Source organism: Sapajus apella, unplaced genomic scaffold, assembly GCF_009761245.1.
Source record: "Sapajus apella isolate SASKATOON/1434 unplaced genomic scaffold, GSC_monkey_1.0 scaffold5, whole genome shotgun sequence".
NCBI classification, from domain to species: domain Eukaryota; kingdom Metazoa; phylum Chordata; class Mammalia; order Primates; family Cebidae; genus Sapajus; species Sapajus apella.
Window position 1 is genome coordinate 37,282,282 of NW_022436945.1, and position 22,271 is coordinate 37,304,552.

A 22,271-nucleotide genomic window follows, 5' to 3' on the forward strand; every position below is an offset into this window, starting at 1 on the left:
TATAATCCCAGCTACTCGGAAGGCTGAAGCAGGAGAATCACTTGAACCCAGGAAGTGGAGGTCGCAGTGAGCTGAGATTGTGCCACTGTACTCCAGCCTGGATGACAGAGTGAAACTCCAACTCAAAAAAAATGAAAACAAAAACAAATTCTGTTATCATAAAAGCTTGTGCTTTATCACCTTCAGATATATTACACATTGAATGAGAGAATGTTTTTCTCAGAAACTAGAAAAAATCTGAATTTAAAAAGGGAAGTTATCTTGAATATGCTGGTAACACAACAACAGCATATCCTTGGAGAAACACTTATTGTAGACTAAGAGATTACAAACGCAATAGATATATTAGCTGTATTTCTGTCTTTGTGATACCAATATTTTATCTCCTAAAGTTATGCACAAAGTAATACCTCATTGTGAGTTTTACCTTCTTTTAACTTCTTCACCCACAGGTCCCTGCTTTGTGGACTAGGTGCAAAAATGTAAAGTGTGTTAGCATCATGAACAACCTAAAATAAAACAAAAGATGGAACTGGTGAGAAGGATGTAGACACAGCGCTTTTGTCTAGCATACAGCCCTTGGTACTATAGGCACCAATCAATGATTCTCAAATAACTGAATGAAAGTCAGTAACTTCATATCCAGAAAACTCAATTCCTACTTCTTCATTTCTACATTAAGTAGGACACACGTTTTGTAAAGGACCATGTTTTATAGAAGAAAAAATATAAAGGCCAGGATACTTCATTAATCTCAGTATTTCTTTTAATCCAATTAACTAAAGTTCCTTAGATAAACTTGGTATAACAGAGTTCAGTATTTCTCTAAATCATATTTTAGATGAACGGGCTACTCTTTCAGCATCACTCCTAGCTTCCTTTTGTCACTATCAATAATTGCAGTAGCTAATTGGATTAAGCACTGACTACCCCAGCGCGGTGCTGTGTGCTTTACAGACATGAACTCAATTAATCCTGCCATCGAGGTATGAGTTTTTCTATTTTATAAAGGAGAAAATGAAGGCCTACCCAGGCCCCCGCTCCTGTGTGACTTCAGCAGGCACCACTCACGCAGCGCACCTGCAGACGCTGTCCCCTGACGTTGTGCTGCCTAACCTGCCCATCGCCATTTGGCTGGGAATCCAGAAAGCCAGAATTGGGACTGCAGAGCCCAGCCTTTTAACCACAGTGCCTCACTCAGAGGTAGCCCTTGGTGGGCAATTATGTAGCCTTATTTTTAATATTTCTAATATTAACAATAAGATAACCCTGGGAAACTAACCCAGACATTTTGTCACTTTATTTTTGATGGTCAGTCACAAGGCAGAAAAACCCAGACTGGCTAAAAAGTATCACATGACTAGAAATCTCCCTTTGTTACGTCCACACCCACTGGATTGAAAACCAAATAGCTCTTTCATTGATAAATGGCTGGCTGTCCATACTCAATAGATAATTCCTTCTTGTTCATTTAAATCAAAGAAATGGACTCTTTTTTTAAGAGAAGGTCTTTCTGTCACCCATGCTGGATGGCAGTGGTGCAGTTACACCTCACTATAACCTGGAACCCCGAGGCTCAAGTGATCTTCCTGCCTGAGCCTCCCAAAGTGCTAGGATTACAGGTGTGAGAGCTACAGTACCCAGTCAGAAATGCACTCCAATAGCAAAGCGAATACCATAGAACAAATAATGCTATACACCATTCAGCACCTTGCTAGAACTGCATAAGACACAAAAATGAATCAGGCATGAAGCCTATTTCCAGGACAAATACAGAAATACCTTATTACAAGACAGAAAGTGAGCCATGATATCAGATCGATAAAGTGCTAAAAGAGATGTGAAGAGATGTGTTTCCTCATTTGCTCCATGAGTTTCATAGTTACGTAGGCTTGCCCACACCAACTCTGTACAGAAGGAACAAGTTAAAATGCACCATGAACTAGTCATTCTGAATTGACATTGAGATGTCTGGAAAAGACTGCTAGGGCCTTGGACGTTCCAGAAACCAGTGGTGTATTGTAATAACAATTTAATTCATTATAATAATTTACTGAGTCCCTATAATTGGGCTAAGTACTTTACATGCACTGCCTCATATCAACCATACAGCAATCTAATTCCTTCCTAGGGTTAGAATCCTCATTTTTCAAATTAGAAAACCAAGTGGGTAAGATTAAGCCATATGAGTAGGATATTTAACCTCTAAATATCCCTTGACTGTTTGCCTCTTGGAATCTGCCTTTCCAGACTCCAAGCAGTCTAACTTCCCTACAAAACTCATCTCATGTCAGTACCATGAGCCTGTAAAAGTTCGTTGAAGTTTGTTGGACTTGCTAACCACCTCCCCCACCAAAAAAAAAAAAAAAAAACCTAATCCAAATTCAGAGTTTTGATAACTAAAACTAGCTTGATATGTTACCTAGCTAACTTGGGGCATTTGTATTTCTATGAGAAGTTTCTAGGAATAGCACCCTGAGCCCAAATAATAAGCTCCTAATTTTGGCTGAGTTGTTTGGCAGGCTGAAGAGATATTTGGGGGCCAGTGTTTCCCTGAGCAAACCTCAGATCACACCATGTTGGCCTCCTTCTGGGGAGGAGGATCCAGGGAGCTGCGTTTCCTGCTGCCCTCAGTCTTGTGCTGAGTCATCCTACCACAGCAGAGGCTGTTGGGGAGGCAAGGGCTTTGCAAACTTCAAGTGCAGAAACCATTTAAACAAAAAGGGAATATTCTCCCTTAGTAACACTACTCACTCATAGTTACCCTCCCTCCTATTTGTGTCTTCCACCTACTCATTCATTTATTCCACAGACTTATAATGTAATGGTGTGGTGTAGGAGAAACAGCACAGATTAAAGATAGATCCAGGTTTGAAGCCCAGGAAAGACACACCAGCTCCTGGGGATCCCCCAGCTGCCATCAGAATGACTCATCTAGGGAAGCACGAAGGAGGGACCATCCAGGAGGTAACCAGCTAGACAGCTGGTGGGGATTCCCCGCTATTTTCTCCATCCATCCCACTTTCTTCTCCTGGTGTCTTTTGAAAATGTCTTCTACTTTTATTTTTTTCACCTTGTATCTGAACCTAATGCAAAATTTCACTATGAAAATGTGAAACTAGGATCTATACTTTCTTAGTTACACTTAAGTCATAATAAGAGAGGGTATTTTTCACCTTTCGAATCATGCTGCTTTAAATTATATAAAGCAGAAGCTTACCCCTTCTTGATTTATTTTTCAGATTGTTTTTGAACTTTTCTCATATTTGTTCATCTCAACAATTTTAATAGCCCAAGGATGGAATGCTTTCTGTTCTAATCATATTATCATTCTTAAAACCAACCCAAAACTTGCAGAGTGAATCTCTTTCTCCTGGACAGCAAAAATCCTAATTCTGGGTCCCAAATCATGAGAGCCACAGCGCCCCAATGCTGTCAATCCCTAACATGTCTAACAGCCATCAGAACTGTGATAGGAGGCTGGGTGCAGTGGCTCACTGTGTAATCCCAGCACTTTGGGAGGCTGAGGCAGGTGGATCAGTTGAGGCCAGGAGTTCCAGACCAGCCTGGCCAACATGGTGAAATCCTGTCTCTACTAAAAATATAAAAATCAGCTGGGTGTGGTGGTACATGCCTGTAATCCCAGCTATTCAGGTGACTGAGGCATGAGAACTGCTTGAAACTGGGAAGTGGAGGTCGCAATGAGCTGAGATCACACCACTGCACTCTGGCCTGGGCAACAGAGTGAGACTCCATCTCAAAGAAAAAAAAAAAAAAAGTGTGGTAGGAATGGTTCTCTGCTAAATTTCAAAAAAAATTATAGAGACACATCCACACACACGTATAGATACACAGACCCATTATATGTGCATTAAACATACTTAATCAAGAAGGTGGTTTAAATTTAGTTTACTTCGAGATCCAGGCGGTAGGTGTAATATTAGGTGTAATATTAATAGCAGCAGCAGTAGTAAGAGAATAGCAATAGTAATAACAGCAACAACTACTTACCTTGTTCTTATTACATGTCAAAGCTATTTATACATCACATCAGTTAATCCTCACAACAACCCTATGAAATGAGTACTATTATTGTTATTATTCCCATTCTTCAAGAGAGGACACAGACACAGAGCGGTTAAGTGACTTATACATGCTCACAGCAAATCAAGCAGTTTGGCCTCAGAGTTACCTCTAAGTACTTACTCTCCCTGTCCTTCACTTAGAGAAATGGCAGCTATAAAATGAAGAACAGAGAAAAAGGAAAATTAAATGTAGCCCTTCCACATTTTGTGATGTTGCCACCTTCATGGAGAATAAGCCAGAAGCTTGCATATTTTGGCTCATTGCTTTCCAAACATCTTCATCACCCAAAACTGGCAAATGTATACTTCACAGGAGCAATTAAAAACAAGCAAAACTCCACCACATTGAAAACGACTTTTGCAACTTTCCTTTCTTTACACGGTGAGACCACAGCCATGGGTAAAAGGTGACTTTCACTAGGGACATTCACTGCTCAAGGAGAGCATAAAAACATCCTTGAGCAGAGAAGGAAGTGGTGAGGTGCTGGGAGGAGCTGCGAGCTCCAGATTATCAGGATCCAACTTCGCACTCCAGAGTTCTCAAGGCACGTTGGGACCAAGATACCGGCATAAATGCAGAGCGGTTCAGGATGCCAGACCCTCCTCTTCTGGAGAGGAGATGCATGTGTGTGGGCTTGGCAGGCTTCTCATTGACAAGGTGACCTTGGAGAAGCTGTTTAACAGGTGAGCCTCAGACATAAATGAGAATAATGGGATATTTACCTTCTTTATGCAACAGAATCATTATGAGGGGGAAAAATAACATAATTACCCTAAAAAAGTACAGTTTAACAAATATATAAGGCTAATATTATTTTTCTCATCACAAGCAGCCTTTTAATCTCATTTCCGTTTGAGGATAACTCCTGCCTTTCACTTCTCAATTTCCCAAATTCATAGGAAAGACTTCAACCCTCACTTTTCAGTCTTAGCCCAGACTCCTTATTGTAACTGCTCTGCGATCAATCTGAATAGTAGGCTGGGCACAGTGGCTCACACCTGTAATCCCAGCACTTTGGGAGGCCAAGGTGGGCTGATCAGTTGAGGTCAGGAGTTTGAGAACAGCCTGGCCAACATGGTGAAACCCTGTCTCTACTAAAAGTATAAAAATGAGCCAGGTGTGGTGACACATGCCTGTCATCCCAGCTACTCGGGAGGCTAAGGTGGGAGAATCACTAGAACCTGGGAGGTGGAAGTTGTAGTGAGCTGAGATCAGGCCACTGCACTCCAGACTGGACAACACAGTAAGACTTTGCCTCAAAAAAAAAAAAAAAATCTGAATAGTAGTAAATAAGGTTTGGAGCTTGGAAACTGAGGGTCACTCATAGAAACTAACAGACCAAAACAAGAATAAAATAATGTTTCCACAAGGACTTAAGCAGTTAATGAAGAAAAGTCATAACTGTTACAGTGGCAAATGAACCTAGAAATCAGCCAATCAGCCACCAAGCAAGGACAGGAAACCGTAATGTCAAAGAGCAAACGTGACTAAGCCCAGCACTGCACTGCCACAAAAATACACCTGCTCACCTGAAATGGATATTTATTTTGACAGGGAATGACACCATCATCATTCTTCACTATTTCCACACACTTGATTTTTGAAACATCAATAAACCCCTTTCTGTATTTCTTCTGTTAAAAGAAAAAAAGGAGAAGCATTACAATCATAAGACATAAGAAAAAATATTATTAACAGTAATATTTTTAGTGAAATTTTGCTCTGATTCAAAATATTGCAATTTCTTTAATAATCATCTAAATCATATTTTCCACTAACTGCTAAAATTTTTCAAAATACTAATGCTGTGATTATTATAATCAAAATTATTAAAGCCTTTAATGTATCAAGATGAAATTGTTCTGTCCTGCCTCAAAAAACTCCAGAATAAGCCGGGTGTGGTGGCTCATTCCTGTAATCTCAACACTTTGGGATGCCAAGGCAGGTGGATTACTTGAGGCCAGGAGTTCAAGACCAGCCTAGCCAACATGGCGAAAACCTTGTCTCTACTAAAAATACAAAAATTAGCCAGGTATGGTGGCAGGCGCCTGTAATCCCAGCTACTCAGGAGCCTGAGGCACAAGAATCGCTTGAACCCAGGAGGTGGAGGTTGCAGTGAGCCAAGATTAGCCACTGTACTCCAGGCCTGGGCGACAGAGTGAGGCTCTGTTTCAAAAAACTAAATAACTCCAGAACAGACAAACTCCCTTTCATTGCTACCTGCCCCTGCCAGATACACACTTTGTTCAATTTCTTCATATTCTTGATGATAGTCCCCAAAAAGAAAGCGTCAAAGACCAAGCCAAGCAAAACTCCATTTACTCAATCACAGATGCAACCTTCAGCCAGCTCCTTTTCCCCTTCACCTGGGTAGACGCCTCCAGTAGAGGCAGCACGCAGAACTGAGAGTTACATGAGGTGGACTTAAAATATTTACAGAAAGCTTCCGCTCAGACTCTATTGTTAACTATTCTATTTTTCTTCCCCATTGCCTGCTCTCCCTGCCTGCTGTAGATCTGCCTGCAGCAGTTAACTAACAGCCCATCAAGACTCCTCACTCCAAAATCGGTATCCCAAACTTGGAAACTTATCCTAGGGAAAAATCCAAAAGAATACAAAGCAGCATGTGCAAAGATCATATAATGCAATCACTAAACATTATTACAAACACAAAGTAGAAATAAAAATATTTACTGAATAATACTAACAGATGAATTTCACACAAAAAGTTGCATAAAGACTAAGGTTACTTTTTTCATTGGTAGGCATTCATATGACAAAGAATAGAAAAAAAAGTAGAGAGATGAAGAACATTGTATTTGAGATACCAGCCATCCCCTGGCTTTTGTCATTGAAAATTATTTTATCTAATATTCTGAAACTCCAGCTCTGGCCACAAGCTTTGGGGTCCCCACCCCAACCCAGGAACCTGCTCTGCATCCTCATTGTCACCACAGGACTTCCACACCTGTCCCACTCACCTGGGCCATCAGCAGCTCCCATATGACTAGAGGACTCTGGCTGTCATCTCCCCAGTGCATATTTATATCCCCAAACATACACACACTAGAACCCCACACCCCCTTGACACTTGATATAGTCTGGCTCTGTGCCCCCACCAAAATCTCATCTCATAATTGTAATCCCTACAATCCCCATGTGTTGAGAGCAGGACCTACTGAGAGGTGACTGCATCATGGAGGCAGTTTCCCCCATGCTGTTCTCGTGAGAGTGAGTGAGTTTTCAGGAGATCTGAGAGTTTTTATAAGGGGCTTTTTCCCTTTTACTCATTTGTGCTCTCTTGCTCTCACCTGCTGCCATGTAAGACATGCTTCTTCCCCTTTTGCCATGATTGTAAGTTTCCTGAGGCCTCCCCAGCCATGCAGAACTGTGAATTACCAGTCTCAGGTATGTTTTTATAGCAGTGTGAGAATGTACTAATACAACAGTTGTCAGTCCCCTGTTCCATCCACATCTTTCCCCATTCCCTTCACACCTGGCTACGGAGGGTTACACATGATCCTAACTGCCATCTCTATTCCCAGCCAGGCCTTTGCTGCTGCTCATCAGCCCTTGTGTATATCTCTAGTGAAAAGAACTCAGTGGCCTCCAGGGTAACTACCAGTGCCCTCAAAACTATAAACCTCCCATTCCCCTTGCCTCAGTGGACTCCCTCCCTCTCTGCTTTACAGAGGAGACAGCAGTTATCCCATGGGCACATCCCCAAATTCTTCCTTCTGCAGTTCAAGAACATGCTAAGATTTTAGCGTTTTTACTTCTCTTCCATCCTGTCACTAAGAGAAAGTTAAAAAGACACAATAGTTGAGACACTGTCATTGGTACTGAACACATATTATTTCATTCTGTGCTCACAATCTCCCTATGAGGTGGATATTATTCTCCTCATTTTACAGATGAGGAAAGTGCAGCTGCGACAAGTTGAATACGTCACCCAGGCCCTGAACTAACCCCAAAGACTGCTAGGCTGTGAGACAGATGCCTGAGCCGCAAAGAGGTGAGAGGACTCATGGAGCCAAGTCCCAGCATGGACATCAGGGGTTCTAAGCAGCCTTTCCACCAGGATAGGGAGAAGGAAAGACATCCTTCCGGGTCATTCTCTGCTAAGAGCTTCACCCACCCTGCCTATAGACATATGCAGGGTTCTCCTATTTAACCAGAAAGCATGCTTTCTACCTGCTTCTACTCTAACCCTTCTCCTCTGTTCCTAAAGGAGAAGACAGTACACGCTCAGTTTTCATTTCACCTCACGGTCTGCTAAGGCTGTGATCAAAATCGTCAGTGATAATCAAACCCACAGTCTTCTCTGAATTGTAAGCTACTGTCTGAAGATTTGCAAGTGCTGACACCCTTCTGCGCCCGTAGTGGCCTTGACTTTGGGCTGTCCTGGTTTTCCTTTTCTCCCTTCCCTTCAGTTTCTCACAGGACAACACCTGTCTTGTATCAACAACTGTGTCAAGGAAGACAAAAGACAGGATAGGAAAAGCTCATTTCCTGAGCATGCAGCCCTGGAATTGCACCAGCTCTTTCAATCCTCCAGCTGCTCTGCAAGGTAAGGATTACTATGCCCATTTTACTGAAAAAGAAACTAAAATCAAGTAATGTGCCAGGTCTACCTGTGGAACACACTGACATAGCAACTATCATGTAATGTAGTGAGCACTATATATAATTTTTTTTTTCAAGACGGAGTCTTGCTCTGTCTCCCAGGCTGGAGTGGAGTGCAGTGGTGCAGTCTTGGCTCTCTGCAAACTCCACACCCCGGGTTCAAACTATTCTCCTGCCTCCGCCTCCCAAGCAGCTGGAATTACAGGCACGCACCACCACGCCCAGCTAATTTTTCTACTTTTAGCAGAGGCAGGATATCATCATGTTGGCCAGACTGGTCTTGAACTCCTGTCCTCAGGTGATCTACCCGCCTCAGCCTCTGAAAGTGCTGGGATTACTGGCATGAGCCACCACGCCCAACCGTGAGTACTACATACAAAAAAGATGCTAAGACAGCACCAAGAACTATGGCTTACATTTCAGAAGAGGAATGGCAGGAAGAGAAATCTCAATGAAATGAACAGTAGATGTAAAGAAAAAACACATTTCCACCTGACCTCAGTTTTCTCATCTGTAAAATGGGAATAATAGTAATATCTATTTCCTAGGTTTGTTAGAAGAATTAAATGAGTTGATGTTTGCAAAATGCTGAGAGGAACGTCTGGCCCATAGTACAAGATCTGCATGTGTTTGCTAAATAACTATCTAGCCCTGGGAGCAGCAGGCTCTGTTCTGCTTCCAAAACACCCATCTCCATGTACCACCTGGCCTGCCTTCTAAAAGCAGCTGTTAGATGTGAATAAACATATAGAAGAAAATTTGGGATGACTTGAGTTTACTTATATCCCCCAAATTCATACTCTGTGATAAATAATCTCCTAATATCCTGTACTATTAGATTGGTGCAAAAGTAATTGCAATTATTGCCATTAAAAGCAATGGCAAAAGCTGCAATTACCCTTGAACCAACCTAACAATATTCAAACTGACTTTCTCCAAATATCTTGTTATGAAACTAGCAGATAATGATTCACATGTAAATTGATCATTCATTACTTTATTCTATTCTGCTGGCAAAAACTATAGGACACCAACCCAACTGGGAAACAAGCACTGTACTGAGTGCTGGAGTTTCAAAGCTTTGAAAGGAGGGGTGAGGGTCTCCTCATGAGGATTTCACAATAATATGATGGGTGGAAGGGGAAGAGAGATGATTCAGTCTAGTAATGATCAAGTAACGCTCTCCTGTGGTATCCTACAGAGTGAGGCAGTGATGGGGCCACAAGAAGATGGGGAAGTTTCAGGAAGGAAGTGACATTTTGATTTTATTTTTAAAGGATAAGTATGACTTTTACTACAGAGACAAGGGAGAGAGTTTCAGGCTGCAAAACAACAACGTGCTGAGTATTTAGGGAACAGAAAGAAATTCACTGTGGTTGAAGCTCAGGGTGGTTCAGGGCGACTGTAGGAAATGAGACCAAAGAGGCTGTCTGAGGCCCCTTTAGGAAGATGCTTACGCACCAGCCTTACAAGTTTGGGTTTATCCTGAGCAGTTTTAAATGGAGAATCAGAGTCCAGTCCTGGGGTATGTTTCTAAAAAGCAATGATTAATGGCAAGTGAGGAATGAGTGTAGACAGGGAGGCTAGCTTGGCGGCTGCTATCATAGTTCAGGTGAGAGATGAGGGTCTGAACCAAGTCAGGGGCAGTAGGTAGGGTAAGGAAAGCAAAGACGCCAGAGAATTGACAAGGCAGAGTCCACAGAACTTTGTGACCACTTAAATATGGGGATTAAGACATGGAGTGAGGGGGCTCAGGGATTTTGAGTTTGAGTGACCAGGCAACACTGACACCATGAATCAAGAGAAGGAACACAGAAAGACAGTCGGGCGTGAGGAGGCAGGGCTGGGAAATGTTTGAGGGACAACTGAACAACCAGGTGGAAGCTAAAAGATGGGGTTAGAACTCAGAAATGCTTAGTGCCACCTTTATAGATAAAGACAATTCTGCCACAGAAATGCTTAGCGCCTTCTTTACAGATAAAGACAATTGGCTTTTCGCAACACATATGCAGTATATACAGTGGCACCTTATTCTAGCCACATCTGAAGGTAACCATGGGAGGTTAGGCAGGGCTGAGGAAGAAAAGGATTGGAAGGGGCCGGGTGCGGTGGTTCATGCCTCTCATCCCAGCACTTTGGGAGGCCGAGGCAGGCGGATCACCTGAGCTCAGGAGTTCAAGATCAGACTGGCCAACATGGTGAAACCCTATCTCTACTAAAAATACAAAAATTAGCCAGGCGTGGTGGCGTGCACCCGTATTCCCAACTACTTGGGAGGCTGAGGCAGGAGAATAGCTTGAACCTGGGAGGCAGAGGTTGCAGTGAGCTAAGATAGTTCAACTACACTTCAGCCTGAAGTGGGGACAGAGTGACCCTCCATCTCAATCAATCAATCAATCAATCAATGGATTAGAAGAGTTAAAGCATTCACCATAGAACAGAAAGTTACTGAGTGAGGCGTGCTGTCTCATGCACTTTCTCCACGAGCCAACTTTAACTCCTGACATGACAGCTTTTCAAAGCTTTTCCAAAGAGGGATCCTTTAGGAATAAGAACTTTGGGAAATGATTTCTGAACAGTTAACGTAGAAGGAACACAGAGTTTTTTTCTCCATTTAGACTATCCTTTAGAATTTCTTCAGTAAGAAAATACTTCATGATTCCTGACGTATGCTATATGCTATTGTTAATACTATGGCCCAGTTGGGCATGGTGGCTCACACCTGTAATCCCAGCAATTTAGGAGGCCAAGGGGGGCAGATCACTTGAGGTCAGAAGTTCAAGACCAGGCTGGCCAACATGGAAAAACCCCATCTCTACTAAAAATACAAAAATTAGCCAGGCTTGGTGGCACACACCTGTAATCCCAGCTACTCGGGAGGCTGAGGCACAAGAATCTCTTGAACCCAGGAGGCGGAGGTTGCAGTGAGCCAAGATCACACCACTGCCCTCCAGCCTAGGTGACAGAGTGAGACTCCATCTCAAAAAAAAAAAAAAAAAAGACCCAAGGAGAACTGTCCAAGGTCATTACTTTTTTAATGTGTTTTATTTCCCTTCTGTTCTATATCCTTTGCACTGTTTACCAAACCAAAAATCATGATGAAGCTGAGACTTTCCCTGATTCACCTTTGACTCCTCCGTGAATCTTCTGAGCTGAGAAGACCACCTGACACTTAGTAGATATTAATTCAACAGTGTGCTGATCCAGTATGCAAAGAATCATGGGCAATGCTGTGTGTGTGTGTGTGTGTGTGTGTGTGTGTGTGTGTGTGAGTGTGTGTGTGTGTCCTCTCGCACATTTTGCAAAGCTTGAAAATGGAAGTACACAATGACCATTTTATACATTTGTAAACCAGTATACATGGGAAAACGAGGCAGAAAAATGAAATATAACTTGCTTTAAACTACACATCAGCTGAATGATAGAACTGGGAATTAGATGGAAGAGATTCTGTCTCCCAGCAACACTTACAAGGTACACTGTTTTTTATTTAATTTCCATAATACTCTATTTTAATAATACCAATGTCCATCCTGATTTAAAGAAATTACAAGAGGAAAAAAGTGTATAAAATAACCAGGCTGGTCCCAGGTGATCTGAGAAGTCATTTATCTCAGGACACCCTCTTGTCCTTTTCCCTAGGCATCCAGAGTCCCCACCATGCACAGCGAAAGGCTTGCCAGGATGTCCCTCCAATATTCCAAATGATTCCTCCCCTTCCCACATCACAACTTTGATTCCTTCTGTGGCTGCTCCCAGTGTCTTGCTGCGGAGGAAATCTCCTGGGTGAATCCCGTCTGCGTTGTAGGAGGACCTCAGGGAAGGAGCATGAGCTTTGGAAACAAGCAAATTCTGACTTCCAGCCTCTGCTTTGCCACTTTTAAGCCATAGGACCTAGGACAATCCTGGTTTTCTCTCTGTGCCTCAGTTCCTTTCTCTGTAGAAACAGGACAATGCTGCTCTCTTTTCCAAGCTATGGGCAGGATTAAAGATAATGTTCATAGGTGCTTAACAGTGTCTGACACATGGAACTCTGTGATGGTTAATTTTATGTGTCAACCTAAGTCGGCTAAGGGATACTCAGATGTCAGATGGTTGGTAAAACATTATTTTCAGGTGTCTGTGAAGGTGTTTCTGGAAGAGATTAGCATTTTAATCAGCTGAGTGAGTAAAGAAGATCCACCTTTGCCAACGCAGATGGGTATCGTCCAATCCAATGAGGGTGCAAATGGAACAACAAAGGCAGAGGGAAAGCAAGCTCTCTTGTAAAGCTTGGACGTCCGCCTTCTCCTGCTCTCAGACTTTGGTGCTCTTGGCTCTCTGGACACCATTTTGTGTCTCCACATTGCAGATGGCAAATTGTGGGACTTCTCAGCCTCCATAATCAATCGCATGAGCTCATTTCCATAAAAAATCTCCTCATATATATCTATATATATTCCATTGGCTCTGTTTCTCTGGAGAACACTGATTAAAACAAACTCACTCCCCAAATGGTAACATATACTATCAGTTTTCACAGTAACCCTAGGAAGTTGCAGGAAATTGAGCATCTGAGAGGTTATGAGCTGGGCTAAGGATTGTAGAGGCTGAGCCAGAGTGGAACTGAAATATCTCAAAAACAGTAAAGCTTTTATCTGACTCCAGGTCCTTCAAGCTTGAATGGTTATGGACTTTTATTATAAAAAAGAATTATCTTATGTCCATAGCTAACAATTATAGAACACTCAATATAAACCAGCACTATGTTAGCCTCTTATGTGGATAATCTCAATGAATCCTCACAGCATTATAACATGAGAATTATTGTAACCCCCACATTGCAAATGGAGAAATCAATACTTAGAGAGTATAATTAAATTGCCCAAAGTCACACAATAAACCAGGATTTGAACTCTAATTCCAATCCTGAATTTGTAAGTGCCACTTATACTTAAGTAACTTGATATTACTTAACTATGTGCAAACATAAACTCAGTAGAAACTTCTTATAGCTCTTATACAACTATAAAACCAAAGCAAGCTCACAGATTAAATGCAAACAAAACTATACAGCAAACAAAGTGAAATTAACATTACTTGGATGTGACAGATGGAGTGCTTGCTGGAAATGAATTTCTCTAAGTAGTTTTTTCCATCCATATACTTATATTACTGTGTGCCACGTGACACCCTCTCCCACCCCTTCTCTCAATTCCAATTATAGAGAACCTCTGTTTGTACATATATTGCTATCCTATCATTAGGACCCATTTTGTACCATTAAATTGTTTTGTATTCAGTCTGCCTCTGTTCTTTCTCAGCAGGCCACAACAATTAAAACAGATCCCAAATACAAACCCAAAGACAGACTGCTAAAATGGCATGTTTAGCAACAAAGGACCATGCAGACACACACACACACACACACACACACACACACTAAATATCAGTGGGGGATAAAACATGTCATCAAATTGAGAAGATAAAATTTAGAACTTGTAGTTTTCAACACATGCATAGCACTAAACCTGTGGCCAGCATTCACTGCATGCCATCATGACAATTTGTATTTAATTTGTGAACTTGGTTTAGTCCTTCAGCCACGTTCTGTAAATGTTGACTGCAGTGTCCTTCTACCATCTGCAAGGTACAGATACCAAAGTACCATAATAGAGATTTGGAAACACACACCACCCAAAATCTGTGGCCCTTATGGAAGGTACAAAAACCTGACATGTTCTAAGGTTACAGAGACAAATGATCATATTTACAATGAAAGTTTGGGTGAGTCAGTAGTGGAAGAATAAAGAGTTCTAGTCAACTGTTTAACAGAAAAGAAAATGAATGACGTATTCTAATAAAAATCCCAAATGACCCTAAAAGGCCTATTCTATTCATGCACGTAGTCTTTTTCCGTTACACTCAGATCAGATTTAAAAGAATGGGTTTTAAGTACAGCAGAACACATTAATGAAGAGAAACAAACAAACAAAATCTCAGGAGGATTTGACATTTTTCTTGTGAATACTGGGAATAACTTTTACACAGACCTTTCTAAGAGAAGTTTCTATGAGAAACTGCCCCCTCTTTACCAATGAAAAAACTCTAACAAAAACTTGGCATCCTGTTACTTGGTATCTCATTATTTTTTTCCTCCCTTTAAACTAGCTTATAATAGTAACTTATGTGGGTGATTGGTATTTTGTAAAATGCTTTTACACTAAAAAGAAAAAGAAACATATTAAGAAGCCAGTAATTACATATACAAGCATGACATAATTATAAAGATTATGGTTTTTAAAGTAATATCCAGAATAAAAACAGGAAGATGAAAATCTCTACAGGAAATATGAAGGCAAAAATGTCATTTCCAAAATCACAGAATAATCTTCATATAAGATCATGTTGATGTAGGCAATTATGAAGTTTCTGGAGATATATTTTCACTGCATTTAAAATTCAAGTGTTGTTTTCTCCCCTAAGTGATCTTATGACCATGTAAGACTTTTCTATACTTCTGGCAACCTTCTTCACAACTCCCCTTTGTGGCCCCAGGGCTAAAACCTATCACCAGGTGTGTTTTATCACAGTTGAAAGCAAAACTTACTAACCTATGTGTTTTGAATTAAGTCTAAAAGTGATTTAAGTTGTTTAATTCTTAGCATTGGTAGAAATTACAATACATTGTGTAAAAATAAATGTATATAGATTCTTTACTTCCTAAGTTTCATGTAACAGACTTCTGAATTCAACAAATGCCAAAATTAATAAATTCAATCCAAAGATTACAAATTCCTTGGAGCAAGGACTATGCTAGTGATCTCTGATTGCCACATTTTTCCTCCCCTTTCTGAAGAGTTGGCCCAGCTAGATTGCACTGCCTTATCTTCCATGCGCTTAGGTGAGGCCATAAGACTGAGCTCTAGCCAAGGGGGCATAGGCAGAAGTGACATAACATTACTTCTGGTACTCCAAAACCTTTCACGCTATCGTTCCTATTCCATCCCCTTCTTTGTTGCCCTAATAAACTCAAAAGATCCACTGGAAGATTGTGGGGACTGAAAAACAATGAAGTCACTAGATGGAAGAGGCCTGGGTCCCTGAATCACCATGTGGAAGACAGTTATATATAATGTAAGGAAAAAAGAAACTTCCTATTGTGCTAAGGCATGAGTTTCAGGGTATTATAAGTTACAGCAGTTAGCTATCCTGAATAATATATTCTAGATTAAGAAGACTCCACACCTCAGCTACTCAATGCCTCAGATTTTTTACTGACTGATAAATCAGTGCTTCCCAAAGAGTGCTATGGTGGTTTCTGAGGTTTTTTTTCTTTATAATCTTCATTATTTAATTTTTTCCAGGTCACTGCAACAAGAAGAAGCAAACCTTCTTCCAAGTCATTCCAATACCTCTCAAAAGTAATTTAACAATTCAAGTATTCTCCTACACTTTTTAGAATACTCATATGAGCATATGTATGTATGTTATATATACATGTACACACAGACATAAACATGCACGCATATGTGTGCATTCACATACAGGTACTTTCATTTATATTTGGGATCGTGTTGCATTTTTTTCACTTTTATATACTATGGACGTCTCTGGTCAAGACATATAGGACTAAAAAGGATTCTTTTTAATAGTACTAGAACTTTAAAGAAAATGTTTTCTTATGATGATGCTTGATGGAAAGTACACAGCAATATAACAAGGTGTGTGTTTGTGCACACACGCATGAATTGCCAGGAAAAAGATCAGTTACATATCTCAATAAGCTGAGGTGGGTTTAGGTGGAACTTGGATAAACATTTGTATTTATTGTATATAGTTTTATAATTACCTTTTACTCATGGTTTTTCAGTTACTGATTGATACAGTTTCCTTTTCAAATCATTGTTTCTAAGGAAAAACCATCAAATTATATAAAGGGAAACATTAAATAGTGCTTTACAGATGGCACATATATGGCAAATTTATGTAAGCAGCATATATAATGGCTGAAGTTTGGGCAACACTTCTGAAATTACCTCTTTATTTTGAATTCTAACATTCCTTGACGTGTGTTATTTTGTACCTGTCACTGTATTCCTCGACCATTGGGCTGCCCTAACACCCCCCCCCACTGCATGTGTGAAGAGTATACTGAGAACACTGACTTACACATAACAAGATTCAATCTATAGGGAGATGTTTAGGTAAAACCCCCACAAATGTCACACACAGTAACTCTCAGCCACCTCTCCTGAGAAGTAAGCATTTCCAGACAAATCCAAAATGCGTACTTATTCTCACCCCCCAACTTTCAATATATTTTACTGAAAAGATACAGAAAATGCAGAAATAGACAATGGATTTTCATGGCAATATTTCGCTTTGGGAGATACATCTCCCACCTGGACACGTTTTCAGCCCAGAGTAGTACATGGGGAAATGTCTCACCAGGAAATAAGACTTTAAATGAAACTCAGTGTTGGCATTTGGGCTCTGAATCTGGCAGCAAAGATGCAGAATGATCCGACTTCATGTGGTAAATGGAAATATACTAAATCATGGTATCTGATGTAACCCATATTCAAATAATAAAGAATAAAAGGTAAGACTTATAATAGCACTGTGTGCCTGGTACTGTCTTATGGCTTTATGCATATCAACTTGCTTAAGCCTTCCAATTACCACTATACCATGCTACTTCTCCAAAAGTTGCAAGAGCAGAAACACCTGTGGGAAATTTACACTAGGTGAAAGCAACAGAAAGGACTCCGACTTTGCAGATCTATGAGGGAGGACAGTCTCTGGCCATATCTAGTATATGAAATATCTACCATCTGCTTAGCACTCAGAGCTAAGCATCATGGGAAGTAGGGTGCTAACTACCACCACAAACATTAATATTTAAATTTGTAAGCAATAACATGTAAATACTTCATTTGTCTTAAGTACTTTTCCTGCAATTCTAGTGAGTATGTATGCTGACCGGAGGCTTGTTCAATACGGACTGAAATGCCAGATGACTGTTAACCAGATTATAACTATGGATTTTTCTATTTTAAAAAACCTGAATTAACTCTACTAACTGCCACACGTAAAGTTTAAGCTCTCATGGAGCCAATTTCTAAAGAAATAGAAGCCCACAGAGGAACCCTCTATACCAAATTCCAATTTGTCATTACACTTAAACAAAACCCTCTTACCCTCCACATGTCTGCTAAAATTATCTTCCCAGGTTCACTTGGAATTTCCTGAGAGGCAGATTTCTCTGAGTCCAGGATTTCAGACCAATGTGATGTCAGAAACCTCTTTAGCAAGAACCAAATCAATACGGGATAGATTTCCCACCTACAAAGCATGTCTAATTGAGGTAGGAAATAAGTCATGGATACCATTTTGACACCCTAGCAAGACGAATCAAAGTTCTCAGCCAAAACTTATTTAAAATTTCAGACAAGAAATAGAAAGATAATCACAAAGCATTATCTGTGGATCACAGCTGGATCAACATTGCCAAAGAGCCTCAAGCGCATGAGACAATGGTGATTTGTTTGTTAAAGAAAAAAGAACTGACTATTGCTGTCTCCTGAGACAAATAAGAAGTGACTAGAAACAGATTGGCAAATGTAAACAATGAGAAAAGTACAAAAATGTTATTCTAAATATAAAATCAGAAGTTTTTAGGGAAGTTTAAAACCGATGAACCCGTAAAGTCGATTGACTTTCAGAGACATGTATGTGAATAATGTATACAGCAATTGACTATGCTGCTAGAGGACTTTTTAAAAAAAATTATTGAACGTGCCACAATATTTTCAGTATTGTCTCAATACTTTAACACAGCAAAGTCAATATCACATAATAGTTGAGCACCCAGGCTTGACTGACAAGCTTGTGTTTCAATGTCAGCTCCATGGCTCCATGCAAATTAATTAACCTCTTCTGGTCTCTATTTCCTTATCTGTAAAATGGGGATCTTAAAATTATTAAATTAACATAACCTATCTCCTAGATTATTTTGAGGATTAATTGTGAGATGCTCACAGGCACATAGCACAATTTATTGGGAAATCCACAATCACTTACTGTCAGTTACTTAGTTTAATGGTTTTTGCCTTTAAATATAAGGTTTATAAAATTGTTCAGCATTTAAACTTTTTTCCACATATACAGCCTTAATTTTTAATATTATATACTCTCTAATTTTGTTAGACAATTCAATAAGAAAAAATATTTAGTAGAGATCTTTTAAATATTTCACTGGCATTTACATTGTTCCATTAGGTAATATACCAATATTTCTTCACTTTCTCCTTAAGGGCAAATTCAGTAAATATTCCAGGAATCCAATAAATATAGGAGTAGACAGCTAAGTTCAACTATAATGCATAAAATATCACAGAACAAACTAGGGACATAGGATAATAGCAGAACGTTCTTTCTCTTAAAACAAAATACTATTTTAAATAACTATTTTTAAAAGTAATTTGGTCTTATTTATCAATTACCATAGAAATATAAGCAAGGCAGGACACAGTGGCTAACACCTGTAAGCCCAGCATTTTGGGAGGCCAAGACCACCTTGGGCAACATAGCAAGACCCTGTTTCTACAAAAAAAAAAAAAAAAAAATGTTAATTACCCAGGTGTGGTGGTGTGCACCTGTAGTCCCAGCTATTTGGAAGGCTGAGGCAGGAGGTTGCCTGAACCCAGTTCAAGGCTGCAGTGAGCTATATGATGGCACTACTGCACTCCAGTTAGACTACAGAGTGACACCATAAAAGGTATGTAGGTGAAGTCCAACAACTCCTCAGGACAATATTTGCTTAGTATATACATATGCTAGATAATGCACTAAGCACAAAAGACGTGGACGCATATTTCCACACAAAAACTTACACAAAAGCTTTCATAGTGGCTTTATTTATAATAGCCAAAAACTGGAAACAACCCAAACATCCATTAAGAAGGGAAACAAATTGTGGTAACCATACAATGGAGTACTTCACAGTAATAAAAAGAAATGCAATATTGATATAACCTAATAAATATCTGTCAATAATATGCTGGGTGAAAGAAGCTAGTCTAAAAAAGAGTATATGCTGTATGAGTTTGTTTATTCTAGAATTCTAGAACATGCAAACTAGTCTATCATGTCAAAAATTAGATCAGCGATTACCTAGGGATAGTGGGAATGAAGGGGGAGGTATGAAGATAAAGTGGCATGAGGAAACTTTTAGGGGTGATGGACGGGTTCAGTATTTCAGTTGTAGTGATGGTTTCATGGGTGTGTACCTAATGTCAAAATTAATCAAATAATGCAATTTAAATACATGCAGTTTTACATTATACAGGAGCAAACCTGTATAATGCAGAAAAAAATATGGCCCCTGCTCTCAGGGACCCTGAAGTCTGGGAACACTTGGAAACTAGGAAATTCTTTGGTAATAATTTAATGTTCTAAATCATAAGCTTAAAACTGCAATAACAACAATGGTAAAAGAAAGAAATGAGTAAAAAGATTAACCAAAATAACCTCAGTTTACAATGGGCTAGAAGTAGGTAATCGACCAGCTCTCATTTAAATGAAGGCTCTACCCTAGTATTTATTCTGACTTAGAAAGAACTCACCTATCCATTTGATTCACTTAGTCTTAAATGAATTTCTGTAAGAAATACAATAAATTCAACACCTCCTCCCAAAGCTGGTGTCTAGTCCTAGCCTTCTCTTTGTCACCCCTTCTTCAAGGCAGGCCTGATAAAAGTCACAACTGAAAGCTCGGCAAAGGCACAGCCACTGGCTCTCCAGCACCCGCAGCAGAGCCTGGCACCTGGCAACCTGGCACCTGGAAGATGCCCAATAACTTTGTTGAATAAGTCAATGAATGAATGAATAAATAAATAAAAGGGGACTCAACTAAGTGGAATTGAAAGAAATTAGACTTTTCTCAGGTCTAATTTCATAATATCCAACTGTAGCCACCACTTTTTCTTTTCCTTCTTTCCTGATTTTTTTTTTTTTTTTTTTTTTTTTTTTTTTTGGTAAGAAACAGGGTTCTTGCTGTGTTGCTCAGACTGAACTCCTGGGATCAAGCGATCCTCCCACCTCAGCCTCCTGAATAGCATAACCAGCACCACCACTTTTTCTCAACTACACCATTTCCAAGAAGAGTTTTTGCTCTCATTTTTTGATCTCCTATCTTTTTTTTTTTTTTTTCGCTGCAGATCTCTTAGATATATACCATACCAGGTGGGCACAAGCATGCCAGGAATCTCCAGGACCTGCTTCCTGGAAATAATTCCAGACTCCGGTTCCTCTCCTCTCTATTCCATCAAAGTATACTGCTGCACATGGAAATACTCAAGTGACAGAGTAACTGTCCCATTACAATCTTCAGAGATACACGTAACTACTATCAAGGTAGAGACGACATGTCATTGGATATGTTACTGAGCGTCTTTTGGCTTTTTTTTTTTTCTTAGCAGCAAAAAGAAGGAAGGTCCTTTGGCCTAGGTTTCAGTTCTTGGGCTTCTATGGTTAACCTGACTAGCAGTGCTTTGCTTCTCTAGTGGTAGCGTGTGTGTGTTCTGAGGCTCTCCAGTAAGCACTTCATGTGTTCAGGGTTGTTTTTGGTTTTAATGATACTTTATATCTTTATGAAAGTGGAAATAACTAGAATCACATAAACATGATATCTTATCAAGAGGAACTTGGGAGAGATAAGCTTTGTAAGTTTCTGGTGAGTGAGAGTTACAGATGCTAAACGGGGCAAGAAAGAAAATGCAATTTCCGGGGTAGGTCGTGGGTGGCAGGGCAACAAGTAATCCAAACACGAAATGGCCAAATCTGTGGAAGAAAACCTACCACAGCAGCCCACGTGGGAACACAATTCCCACCCCACCTCCTAGTGTCTCAACCATGACCAATGGATGGATGAAGTGATAACCCAGACAAATGACAGCCTGAGAGTAGAAAATCCTATGGCAGCTCCCCCAAAGCCTTCCCCTGGGGCTGGGTTTCCGGAGAGGTGCATGGAAAGGCTCACGGCATCTTGGAAACTTTGTCTCCACACTGCCCATACGTAGCCAGTTCTCCTACAAAGAAGAACCCCTCTCCCTGCTTATCTGATGTTAGTGGAGGGCACAGAGGCATGCACATAATTATGAGCTGGAAAAATAAATTATTTCAAATTGAACTGAGCTTTGCTAAGGAACTGCAAAAGCAGAACATTAACCTGATCTTTAAATCAGCTGCTACTTGACCCTATATGTTTCTCTAGTCCTCTTCAGTGTGAAAGAGTCACATTGTAGTTTGTTTTCTAGATGTCTTTAAAATATTAAACTGCATATAATGGCAGGTTCCCTATACCTTTTGCTACCCCTAAAAGAGAAACATCCCCTCCTTTTTTTTTTCAGTGAATACAGTCAGCCATACCAGGTAAAGTTTCTTCCACTTGCTTCTCTACTGAGGAATCTGATGAGTAGGAGATGAGCGTTGCAGGGAGTGAGGAAGTGGGCACAGGGAGAAGGAATCACCATAATAGCACCCACAAGAAAGATAAAATGTATTTTAGAGCCAGG

General features: G+C 40.2%; 1 protein-coding gene across 5 annotated transcripts in view; it reads right to left on the minus strand.

Annotated features, from left to right (window-relative positions):
- Positions 1–22,271, minus strand: part of TEC (tec protein tyrosine kinase) — a 135,229-nt gene that overhangs the window by 33,595 nt on the left and 79,363 nt on the right. For 4 of the 5 annotated variants that reach the window (XR_004267510.1, XR_004267511.1, XM_032274113.1 and 1 more), the window contains exons 3-4: positions 5,616–5,720; positions 428–509 (exon numbers count right to left, since the gene is read on the minus strand). Coding sequence is in view for 3 of the 5 variants with exons in the window: in XM_032274113.1 (XP_032130004.1) it covers positions 428–509; positions 5,616–5,720 (187 nt within the window). In the remaining 2 variants the exon portion in view is untranslated. The remainder of the gene's footprint in view (positions 1–427; positions 510–5,615; positions 5,721–22,271) is intronic. The other variant, XM_032274115.1, reaches the window with a different exon arrangement.